Source organism: Leucoraja erinacea, chromosome 2 (assembly GCF_028641065.1).
Source record: "Leucoraja erinacea ecotype New England chromosome 2, Leri_hhj_1, whole genome shotgun sequence".
NCBI classification, from domain to species: domain Eukaryota; kingdom Metazoa; phylum Chordata; class Chondrichthyes; order Rajiformes; family Rajidae; genus Leucoraja; species Leucoraja erinaceus.
This window is the reverse complement of record NC_073378.1, coordinates 3,995,996-4,008,537: the sequence shown is the minus strand read 5'-3', so window position 1 is coordinate 4,008,537 and position 12,542 is coordinate 3,995,996. Positions and strand designations below refer to the sequence as shown.

At 46.6% G+C, this 12,542-nt stretch overlaps 1 protein-coding gene across 1 annotated transcript in view; it reads right to left on the bottom strand.

Annotated features, from left to right (window-relative positions):
• LOC129716279 (phosphoinositide 3-kinase regulatory subunit 4-like) overlaps positions 1-11,900 on the bottom strand; it is a 24,167-nt gene extending 12,267 nt beyond the window's left edge. Inside the window, exons 1-4 of the mRNA XM_055666154.1 lie at positions 11,846-11,900; positions 7,336-7,480; positions 4,083-4,165; positions 1,935-2,052 (exon numbers count right to left, since the gene is read on the bottom strand). Of these exons, the coding sequence (XP_055522129.1) occupies positions 1,935-2,052; positions 4,083-4,165; positions 7,336-7,480; positions 11,846-11,900 (401 nt within the window). The remainder of the gene's footprint in view (positions 1-1,934; positions 2,053-4,082; positions 4,166-7,335; positions 7,481-11,845) is intronic.
• Between the last annotated feature and the right edge of the window lie 642 nt (positions 11,901-12,542).

Below are 12,542 nucleotides of genomic sequence, written 5' to 3'. Positions count from 1 at the left end.
TCTTTCTCAAAACCAAACATGGTAGTGGCATATGTAATAATACGAGTCCATATTATTTCAGAGCTATTTGAGGTTGAAGTGTTTTAATGCCCTGATGGCTGTAGTGAAGAAAAGCTGCTCCTGACGCTGACTGTTACAGTTTTCGCTCGTTGCAGTCTGCCGCTGGATATTAATAATCATGGCCCAGCATTTGACGTTGTGTAGGATAAGCGTTTATTCCTATGACCAAGTTTTCTCATCCGTTAACAGAACGTATCATTAGTGTCAATTTTAAGGAGTTGGCTCATAGAATAAATCAGAGAGCATGTAACTAGCACTAAAACACAATTCCTATTTTGTGGAAATATCCCAGGCAGCTGACTTCACGCTAGAGGGGTCACCCCAACGTCTGGAACACGATTGCCACGGAACTACCTTGAGCATCTGTGAAATTGTGATTGTTTTGAAGAATGCAGTTGTTTGTAGCAACATTCCCGAGTTGTTATGAATTGACTTAACAACAGTATGTCAACGTCTCCTCAGCTTTATGTAGCGTGTGCCGAGAACCGTGCCTCGTCGTCCTCTATTTTATTCCTTGGAGTAGAATTATTAGTGGGCACTATCCTGAATGGCAGTGTGGTTTGTTAAACTTCAACAATAGAATCATTCTTTGGCCATTTTTATATAATTTACCTTGCACAACTGTGTAGCAAAAACGCAAAGTTGCTGGAAGTACCTCAGCGGGTCAGGCAAGATCTGTGGAGGGGATGTACAGATGAGTTTTAGGGTTAAGAGCACCTTCTTCAGAGCTCTTTATGAGTTCATGGACATTAAAGCACTCGAACAACTGCTGCCATTCCCTGCTGTTTGTGGTCTAGAGAGGCATTGGCTGAAACTGTGCTTATACGAAGGCAAGAACATTCACAGCAGTCCACAATGCCCATACAAGCTCCAGTTCTTTGTTAAGAATACAAGATCGATACAAATAATGTATTAGGCAATATGTAGAACATATGAAAACATAGACATCCACTCAGTACCCGTACCTGCCTTCTCTCCCATACCCCCTGATCCCCTTAGCCACAAGGGCCACATCTAACTCCCTCTTAAATATAGCCAATGAACTGGCCTCAACTACCCTCTGTGGCAGAGAGTTCCAGAGATTCACCACTCTCTGTGTGAAAAAAGTTCTTCTCATCTCGGTTTTAAAGGATTTCCCCCCTTATCCTTAGCTGTGACCCCTTGTCCTGGACTTCCCCAACATCGGGAACAATCTTCCTGCATCTAGCCTGTCCAACCCCTTAAGAATTTTGTAAGTTTCTATAAGATCCCCTCTCAATCTCCTAAATTCTAGAGAGTATAAACCAAGTCTATCCAGTCTTTCTTCATAAGACAGTCCTGACATCCCAGGAATCAGTCTGGTGAACCTTCTCTGCACTCCCTCTATGGCAATAAATGTCCTTCCTCAGATTTGGAAACCAAAACTGTACGCAATACTCCAGGTGTGGTCTCACCAAGACCCTGTACAACCGCAGTAGAACCTCCCTGCTCCTATACTCAAATCCTTTTGCAATGAAAGCTAACATACCATTCGCTTTCATTTACTGCCTTGCTGCACCTGCATGCCTACTTTCGATTACTGCTTTACCATGACCCCCAGGTCTCGCTGCATCTCCCCGGAGATCGGCCACCATACAAGTACTTTGATTTTTTCTCACCAAAAACGCAGCAAGCACACAATTACATAAAAAATGACCACAGCGCAACTGTGCGAGTGCCAATAAGTCTTATCTTCTTCCCCTCCTTTTCTCCCAGATGACGAAACACCTCTAACCACTGCACAGTCAGTCAGCGATCTGAAGCTCCCGCGTTGGGGGCGGTCGAAGCCTCCTGCGGAATTGATGCTCCCAAGAAATCGGTCCCTAACCAAGGAACAGCGAGCCTGGGGATGTTACTGGTCCACAGGCTCGCATTGTTGACAGCTCTCCCCAATGTCGTCCCCAGCAAGAGGCCCTAACGCCTCCTCCAATGTTAGGCCGGCCGTTGCTTGGACATAATACAACATAAAGATAACTAAAACAACCATTTAACAACAAAAATAAACGGACAAAAAGCCCTAAATGACCAGGACAGTATGATGCTAGCGGTTGCCATCGTGCTGCTCCACCCTAGTACTCATCAAAGGTCAAGGATCGCAGATGCATCAGAAATACTGTCCTCAATGTTGGTCCGATCAGATTGTTCATGATTCCATCACTCCTTGCATAATCATTTGCCTTCGCCCCGAATTGACACTTTAAAAAAAGTACAGTTAATCGACAGTCATATTTTCCCTGTAATCCACAAATGCACATTATACAGTCCAGGGGAGGTCAAGGACAGCATCTCCCATACCACAGCTGCCACTATGTTTACGTCAGGGTGAGTCAATTTCCAATAGACAATAGTGCAGATAGTAGCCATGCGATCCATCTCGATCCAACACCTACCATTCCTGTGATCAATGGCTGATCATCCCCAATCAGTACCCCGTTCCTTCCTGCCTTACTCCACATATCTCCTGCTCCGCATTTTTAAAGAGCCCTAATCTTATTCTCTCTCTTGAAAGCATCCGAGAACCGAAGACCCTTGGCCTCCACCACCCTCTGAGGTAGGGAATTCCACAGACTCTGAGACAACAGTGTTTCCTTGTCATCCGTTCTAAAGAGGTGGCTTACTCCTTATTCTTAACTGTGGCCCCTGGTTCTGGACTCCCCCAGGGTCGGAACCATGTTTCCTGCCCTTCTAGCGTGTCCGAGCCTTGGATGATCTTATGTTTCAATGAGATACCATGGCTCATCCTTCCAAACTCCAGAGTGTACAAGCCCAGTTTTCCATTCTCTCCGCATATGACACTCTGCCATCCGTGAATTAACCTTCTAAACCTACGTTTCACTCCCTCAATAGCAAGAATATCCTTCCTCAAATTAGGGGACCAAACTGCACATAATACTCCAGGTGTGTCTCACTAGGCTCTGTACACAGCAGAAGGACCTCCTTGCTTCCTCCTATATTCGATTCCTCTTGTTATAAGGCCAACATGGCCATTCGCTTTCTTCACGGAGGCCTGCTGTACCTGCATGCTTACTTTCATAGACTGATGTACAAGGACCCCCAGATCCCGTTATTACTTCCCTTTTACCCAACTTGACGCCATTTAGATAGTAATCTGCCTTCCTGCCTTTGCTACCACAGTGGATAACCTCACATCTTATCCGCATGAACCGCTTCATCTGCCATGCATCTGCCCACTCCCCAACCTGTCCCAAGTCCCCTGCATTCTCAAAGCATCCTCCTCATCCTCAAATATGTTTATTGAGTATTTAGAGCAGAATCCAGGCCATTCACCCAACAATTCTACTTCTGCCATTCAAATCACAGAGCGATCTATCTTTCCCTCTACCCCTTCTCCTGCCTTCTCCCCATATCCCCTGACAGCTGTTCTAATCACGGATCTTCCAACACTTGTTTACATATTAATTTTTAGATGAAAACAATAATAATTGATCCTTTGTTTGCAAGAAGCCCCAATTATAAACAAGAATTGGAAGTTTTGTGTTAGAATGGGTCAGAGGGCCCTGGGGAGACAGGCTTATTGAATGGGGTTGTGGGAAGAGTGGCCGGCTGAATAACCTGCTTGCAGGTGTCCTGATATTCTGAAGAAGAACTATTCAGAACATTGGAGCCAACTCCCTTGTCTTGCAACCCTAATGTCAAGACCATTAATATTACTACAGAGTGTGTCGCTGTCCTATTTGTTTCGTTCCAACAAACGCCAGTGGCAGCATCATTTGGGACTCATGAATGCCTTGGAGAGGACCTTCCGCCCATAATCTTCTGACTGACTTGTTGTGTCTTATGCACAAGAGCGGTGGCATATGTTGGAGCCCCAAGAGATTTGTTTCACATGGCTCCATTCCAAGCCTATCCAGAGAGGGGGCACATTTAACAAATGGAGGAGAGAAGACGAGACAGCAACGATTTTTTATAAAATGTGGCGTCAATATCTTGTCCGTTGAACCCTACTGGCTCTTTCTCCAGTTTCTAGAATCCCAGCACCTTACTTCCCACTTCAATTACTGCTGCAGCTATTCCCGGGATATCAGCATGGCTGTCAATTAAAGAACTGAACTTTCCACGCAACACCCTATTATTAAGACCACAGTTTTTGAAAAAAAAAAAAAACATGTTGTGAATTTAAAACAAAACAAATTATTAAGGAAATAATGTTTCATTTTTTTAAATCATATATTAATCTCTATTCCCATTTTTATCTCAACTCCCGTTTGTCCACTCATTTAACTTTCTCCTGATCCATCATTGTCCTAGTTTTCCTTCAATTTATTATCTCCCACAGCTGCAAGCTTTATTTTCTTTTTGCCTTGAATTCCCAATCACTTGTCTAGGTATTATTATTATTAATAATTAATTAATTATCACTCGATGGAAGAAGGGTTAGGGAGGAAGGTAGAGGTCCATTAAAATAATTATTCTTCTCACTCCTTTTTCGAGCTTGTAAAGAAAAAGTGTTGGACATGTTAAATTTTGCTTTATGCTTTTCATTGCTTTGTGCAAATATTGCCTGGAATGTCCAAATTGTTTGACTACTTCGATTTTGTTGTTGTTATTTATTCCTAGTTATGTCTTTCCTTGTTTTCGGAAACAAATAAACATATCAATAAAATATACAAATGAATTTATTGTTTGGGCCATTTGTTATATCAAACACAGGTAAAAAACAAAATTTTAAGTTTGCAACCACATTTAGATGTCCCGACTTTCTGCATTTTAACATAGAAACATAGAACATTAGAAGCATGAGTAGGCCATTCGGCCCTTCGAGCCTGCACCGCCATTCAATATGATCATGGCTGATCATCCAACTCCGTATCCTGTACCTGCCTTCTCTCCATACCCCTGATCCCCTTAGCCACAAGGTGCCACATCTAACTCCCTCTTAAATATAGCCAATGAACTGGCCTCAACTACCCTCTGTGGCAGAGAGTTCCAGAGATTCACCACTCTCTGTGTGAAAGAAGTTCTTCTCATCTCGGTTTTAAAAGGATCTTCCCCCTTATCCTTAAGCTGTGACCCCTTGTCCTGGACTTCCCCAACATCGGGAACAATCTTCCTGCATCTAGCCTGTCCAACCCCTTAAGAATTTTGTAAGTTTCTATAAGATCCCCTCTCAATCTCCCTAAATTCTAGAGAGTATAAACCAAGTCTATCCATCTCTTTCTTCATAAGACAGTCCTGACATCCCAGGAATCAGTCTGGTGAACCTTCTCTGCACTCCCTCTATGGCAAGAATTTCCGCAATCTTTCCTCAGATTTTGGAGACCAAAAACTGTACGCAATACTCCCAGGTGTGGTCTCACCAAGACCCTGTACAACTGCAGTAGAACCTCCCTGCTCCTATACTCACAATCCTTTTGCTATGACATCATGAGAGTTTCCGGTAGGCGGCGCGACTCTGGTCAGCAGCGGCTCTATGCAGCCCTCCCCGCGTTTTTATGTAGTTTTTGTTATTTTATGTTGGGGTTGGGGTGTCTGTGTGGGGGGTGGGGGTGGGGTGGGGAGGGTGGTGGAAACTTTTGAATCTCTCCCTGCACTGGAGACCCGACCTTTTCCTCGTCGGGTCTCAGTTGTCGTTGGGTGGACCGCAACGAGGAGCAGCCTCCAACAGGAAGAAGCGGGCGGGGACTCAGGGCCGACTCACCTCACCGTTCGCAGAGCTGGCCGAGACCGGGAGCGGGGTGTGAGCGGGTGGAGGAGCGCTGCTGCTGCCCGCTGCTGCTGCTGCTGCCTGCTGCTGCGCTGAGTCGGAGGCTGCTGCTGCTGGGTCTGGGGACGGCGGCACCGGGAGCCCGCGGATCCCTGGAGTGAGACCGCTTTTCGGGGCTCCTGCAACGGCGACCTTCTCCCGCCCGAGTTGCGGGGTCGAAGAGCTCCTGGAGCGGGGGCCTGAATCACCGCCCCGCGCGGCTTGGAACGGCCGCGGGACTCTGCGAGCACCCGCCTGGGGCTCTAACACCAAGACCCGGTGTGCGACCTCGCACCACCACCGGCGTGGCTTTAATGGCCGCGGGACAATCGCCATCGCCAGCCGGGGGCTTTGACTTTGACTTTGACTTTGACTCTGACATCGGGGGGGAGAGATTGCATTGGAGAGATAAGTTTATTTGGCCTTCCATCACAGCTATGTGATGGTGTTTATGTAAACTGTATTATGTTGTGTGTCTGGGTCTATTTGTGTGTAATGTATGGCTGCAGAAACGGCATTTCCTATTTGGACCTCCAGGGGGTACCAAATGACAATTAAATAGACTATTGACTATTGACTATTGACTGTTAAGTCCTACTCTGCTGCACAGTGTAACATTTTTACGTGTCAAATCATTGTTTTCATTTCTCTGCGGTTCTCATCAACCTCATCATAGATGGGGTGGCACGCTGGTGCAGCTGGTAGTAGAGCTGCTGTCTCATAGCACCAGAGACCCAGATCCGATCCTGGCCTCAGGTGCTGTCTGTGATAATTTTTGTGTTTCCTCCTGATGCTCCAGTTTCCTCCCACATGCCAATTTTTATTTTTTTATTTTTTGTCATTCAGACTTTTCGGTCCAAACGAAATTTCATGCCTTGCAGTCATACATATAATAAAAATGACAAAAACACACAATAAACACAAATTTACCATCCACCACTGTGAGTTCACCAGGCACCTCCTCACTGTGATGGAAGGCAAAAGTCTTAAAGTCTTTGTCTCTTCCCTCCTAGTTCTCCCTCTGCGCCGAGGCGATCCAGGGTTCGGATGTTGTGACCCCGCCGGGCGATGGTAAGTAATGTCAGTCCCGCGGCTGAATCCAAGCGCCGCGAGGGGGCCGGTTCAAACTCCGCGGCCCGGGTGGTTCGAAGCCGCTGATGTGCCAGTTTGGAAGTTAATTGGCCTCTGTAAATAAACCCAGGTGTGTAGAGAATGGATGTGAAAGTGGCATAACATAGAAGTAATGCAAACGCATGCACTTGGTAGGCTCAAGGGCCTGTTTCCATGCCGTATCTTTCAATCAACTAAACACAAGGCCTAGGAGCAGAATTAGGCCATCCAGCTCAACGAGTCTATACCACCATTCGATCTATTTTTCCCTCAACCCCACGCTCCTGCTCTCACACTGTAATCTATGACCTTATTTATCAGGAATCTGTCAATCTCAGATTTTAAAATAACCAGTGACTTGGCCTCGACAGCCGTCTGTAGGAATGAATTCCATAGATTCGCCACCCTCTGGCTAAAAAACATCCCCCGCAACTCCATTCTACCATTCCTCTCGTGCCAACACTGCTCTTGTGGTCATCTCTCTCTCCTTTTCCCCCAATTCCAGTTCCCAACTTGCTTTTCTCAGCAACTGATCCCCACAAGAAATTACATAAAAACGTAATTTAACAGGTCTAGCAATGGAGGCTCCTAACACAACAAATTGAACAGCAGAATAATCACTACCAAAAAAAGACTGGCAATGGGACACCTTTGCCACAGATGGCTGTGGAGGCCAAGTTAATGGATGTTTTTAAGGCGGATGTTGACTGGTTCTTGATTTGAACCCGTGTCAGGGGTTATGGGGAGAAGGCACAAAAATTGATTTGTGCTGGAAAGACAGATCAGCCATGATTGAATGGCGGAGTAGTGTTCAATCAATCAATCAATCAATCAACCCTTATTGTCATCTTGCAAATAAACAATTGTACAGTGCAAAATGAGAAGACGTTTCCCAGGGAATAACGGAGCATCGCACATAAAACTTAAAACATTTCACACATAATAACAATAAAAACAATCCAGTCCATGATGAAACAGTATAAATAGTTAAAAACAGGTAAAACAGCAACATTAAAATACAATAAAAACATTCATTAAAATGTCCAGAGCAGCTGATTCGAGTGGCCAGTGCCAGAGTTATTAAAATGCCAGTGCAAAGCCGCAGAATCAGGTGACTGTGAGTACAGAGTGACTGTTTAGCAGCCTCACAGCCTGTGGCAGGAAGATGTTTAGCAGTCTTGTAGTCCGGGTTTTGATGCTTCGATATCTCTTGCCCGATGGCAGGAGATCCAGGTGTGTGTGGAGGGGGTGCAGTTTGTCCTTAGCAATTCTCTGAGCTTTTTTCAGACAGTTGTGATGATGAGACACATGGCCCAATTCTTCTACTAGAACTTAGGAACCTTCCCAACACAATTTATATCTTGTCGTACAGAGTGCAACGTTAATATCCAAATATCCATCACAATATCAAGTACAACATCTCTCCATAATTTTGCACTCTGCCAAGAGAGCCTAATGGAGCTGCTTTAGCTGTACATCAGATGTATTAATATTGCTCATTCTTATAACTCGAGAATTTGATCAATTTAAAATAAATGATTCTTGTTAAACTCAAATATCCTGGTTGTCAAGAGAGACTGGTTGAATAGATAGAGACCACAGATGCTGGCATCTTGACCGACACACAAAGTGCTGGAAGATCTCAGCAGGTCAGGCAGCATCTTAGGAAGGAATGGATAAACAAGGGTTTGGGTGGCGCCTTTATTTAAATTGATTAAATAAAGAGGCACTCAAAGTATTCAACGTACTCTTAGAAACATAGAAAATAGGTGCAGGAGTAGGCCATTCGGCACTTCGAGCCTGCACCGCCATTCAATATGATCATGGCCAATCATCCAATGTCAGGTCTCGGGTTTGATCTAGTTTCTGTTTCTTATTGTTTTTTAGTATTAGAGTGTGCATTCTTGTTTTATTTTGGTGTCTCGCATCTCCTCTTGTTTCAGGTCCCATTTCCTGTCAGGTCGTTTACCCTCATGTGATTATTGGCCCCGCCCTGATGTGTCTCGTTATCCCCTGCTAGTCTGTATTTAAGCCCTTTGTGTTTTAGTTCTCATTGCCAGTTCGTTGTGTATGTTACTTGGTATCACCTCGTTCCAGCTCTAGAAATCTTGTGACCTCGACCATTGCCTGTTTTTCGACCTCTGTTTTTTTGCCTGCTCCTAGATTGTACTGTTGCCTCTGTTTTTTGCTTACCTGTGTATCGACTTGGACCGATTAAACTCTGAAGACTGATCTGCCCTGTGTCTGAGCCTGCATTTGTGTCCTCCTCCTTGTTCAGTTCTGATATTACGAACTGGCCAACAATGGACTCAGCGGGCTCTGATCCTTTTCGTGCAGCGCTCCAGAAGCAAGAGGAGCGCATCTCGCATTATGAGGGTCAACTCACTTCGATCGTCGCCGGGTTCCGGGACCACGGCAAGCGTCAGCAGGGGTTCCAGGCGGACATCGGTTCACAGGTGAACACTTTAAGTTCTCGGTTTGAAACACCTGGTTACTCGGCTGAATTCTTTGTTTCGTGCTGCGGCTCCCGTGCCTGCCGAGTCTGTTTCCTTGTCTGGGTCTCCAGGAGCTCCGATGGCCACGGCTGCTGCAGCATCTCCATTCGTTCACCTGGCAAGACCGGAACACTTTTTAGGGGAATCGGAGAAGTGTAGACCTTTTTTGATTCAGTGTGGACTGCATTTCGAACTTCAAGCAGCTTCCTTTCCATCAGAACGCGCAAGGGCAGCCTTATCATCACGCACGCTGTCGGGTAGGGCGGAGGCTTGGGCCACGGCGGAGTGGGTCTCGGGAATTCTCCTGTTTGCCAGACATCGGTCCTGTTCATGGAAGATCTGTCCCGCACGTTTGATCACTCCAATCCTGGCCGAGAGGCTTCACAGAACCTGGTCTCCATGAAACAAGGTAATCGCTCAGTTATGGATTTTGCTATTGACTTTCGAACTGTTGCTGCCAAGAGTGGATGGAATGAGGCTGCTTTGTTGGATGCTTTTCGCAATGGATTGTCTGAAGCTATAAAAGATCAATTGGCTCAACTAACCCTGCCTTCCGACTGCGAGTCTATGATTTCCCTGGCTGTCCAGATTGACGCTAGGCTCAGAGAAAGAGAGCGAGAGAGGAGATCGGCAGCAGTTCGCTCCTCCTCCCAGCCGTGGCGGCAGCGTCGCCCTTCGCCTCCCGGTCGGGACTTGTTCCCTCTCGGCCGGTCCAGTCAGCCTACAGTTCTACCTGTCTCTTCGGAGGAGCCCATGCAGGTGGGACGAGCCAAACTCAGCCCGGAGGAACGGCAGCGCCGCCTAAGGGAGGGGAGGTGTTTTTACTGTGGTGAACTGGGACATTTGTTGAACAGCTGTTCAGTAAAAGACAAGGCTCACCAATGAAAGAGAGGACATTGGTGAGTTGTACCACTCCTATGAGCCGTTCCTCTCGTCAATTGTCGACGGTACAATTGTTGGTGCATTCCCAGATGAGAACTTCATGGACATTCGCTTGGCTGATGAATTGGAGCTGGAACGTGAACAGCTTCAAAATCCTCTGGAGGCTAGTGCACTGGATGGGCGCCTACTGTACAGGGTAACTCACCGAACTCAACCTGTTCAACTCATCATGGCAGGTAATCACCTTGAGACCATCAGTTTTCATCTCCTCGACTGTCCTCTTCATCCTCTGGTTTTGGGGCTCCCTTGGCTGTCTTACCATAATCCTCACATAAACTGGGGTACTGGGGAAGTAATTTCTTGGGGGAATAACTGTAAACTCATCTATCTGCATGATTCTTCTCCTGAGTCTATGAAGGATCCATCAAGGAGCAGTTTGCTGGGATCTTCCAGGACCACCCTCCAGCAGCCTCCCCGTTCAAGGGAGGAGGATTTTCCAGATATCTCCAAGGTTCCATCATGTTATTTAGACCAAAAGGAGGTGTTCAACAAGGCCAAGGCCACTCTCTCTTTCCGCCGCATAGACCGTACGACTGCTGCACCTACCTGCTGCCAGGTACATCGCCTCCTAAGGGTCATCTCTATTCATTGACTTCACCTGAACGGCTCGCCATGGAAAAATACATTGATGATGCCCTTGCTGCTGGGATCATCAGACCTTCCTCTTCACCTGCCGGAGCTGGATTCTTCTTTGTGGATAAGAAGGATGGTACACTTCGGCCTGCATTGACTACAGAGGACTCAATGACATTACTGTTAAAACAGATACCCTCTTCCTCTTATCTCCTCTGCATTTGAACTGTTAAAAGACGCTAAGGTATTCACCAAGTTAGATCTTAGAAATGCTTATCTGGTGAGGATAAGGGAGGGGGATGAATGGAAAACTGCGTTTAACACACCCAGTGGTCATCATGAATATCTGGTCATGCCGTTTGGTCTTACTAATGCTCCAGCAGTTTTTCAAGGAATGGTTAATGATGTATTACGGGACATGCTGAACAGATTTGTGTTTGTGTACCTTGATGACATTTTGATCTTTTCTCCAGACGAGACTTCCCATGTGCAGCATGTACACCAGGTGCTGGAACGTTTGCTCCTGAATGATCTGTTTGTGAAAGCTGAGAAATGTGAATTTCATGTTAACACGGTTCAATTCCTTGGTTATATTGTATCACCTGCTGGTATCCAGATGGACCCGAGCAAGGTCAGCGCTGTGGCCACCTGGCCTACACCCTCCAGTCGTAAGCGACTTCAGGGGTTCCTTGGGTTTGCTAATTTTTATAGGAAGTTTATCCGGAACTTTAGTGTCACTGCTGCACCACTCCATGCTCTTACCTTGCCCCACGTGCCTTTCTCTTGGTCCCCTCAAGCAGAAGCTGCTTTTATGAGACTCAAGAGGAGCTTCTCCTCAGCCCCCATCCTGGTTCACCCTGACCCATCACTCCAGTTCGTGGAAGAACGCCAGCTCCAGTATACTCGCCTGGCCAAAAGGTGTGGCTCTCCACTCGAGACTTACCTCTGAGGGTGGAATCCCGGAAGCTGGCTCCTCGTTTTGTTGGTCCTTTCCCCATATCGAAGGTCATCAATCCTGTTGCGGTTCGTCTCAGACTCCCCCGTGCCATGAGGGTCCACCCTACTTTCCATGTCTCCCGACTAAAGCCATTTAAGGAAAGTCCTCTGGTCCCTGCCTCCATACCCCCTCCGCCCCCCTGGTTCCTTGATGGGGGTCCGGTGTTTACGGTCAGCCGGTTGCTGGGTATGTGCCGGCGTGGTCGTGGTTGTCAGTATCTCGTGGACTGGGAGGGTTATGGACCTGAGGAGCGGTCTTGGGTGCCGGCTCGCAACATATGCGACCCGGAACTTATCAGGGAATATCGGCGCCAACATCCTGAAGATCCTGGGCCGTCGGGAGCCGGCCGTGGAGGGGGGGGTACTGTCAGGTCTCGGGTTTGATCTAGTTTCTGTTTCTTATTGTTTTTTAGTATTAGAGTGTGCATTCTTGTTTTATTTTGGTGTCTCGCATCTCCTCTTGTTTCAGGTCCCATTTCCTGTCAGGTCGTTTACCCTCATGTGATTATTGGCCCGGCCCTGATGTGTTTCACCTGTGTCTCGTTATCCCCTGCTAGTCTGTATTTAAGCCCTTTGTGTTTTAGTTCTCATTGCCAGTTCATTGTGTATGCTACTTGGTATCACTTCGTTCCAGCTCTAGAAAT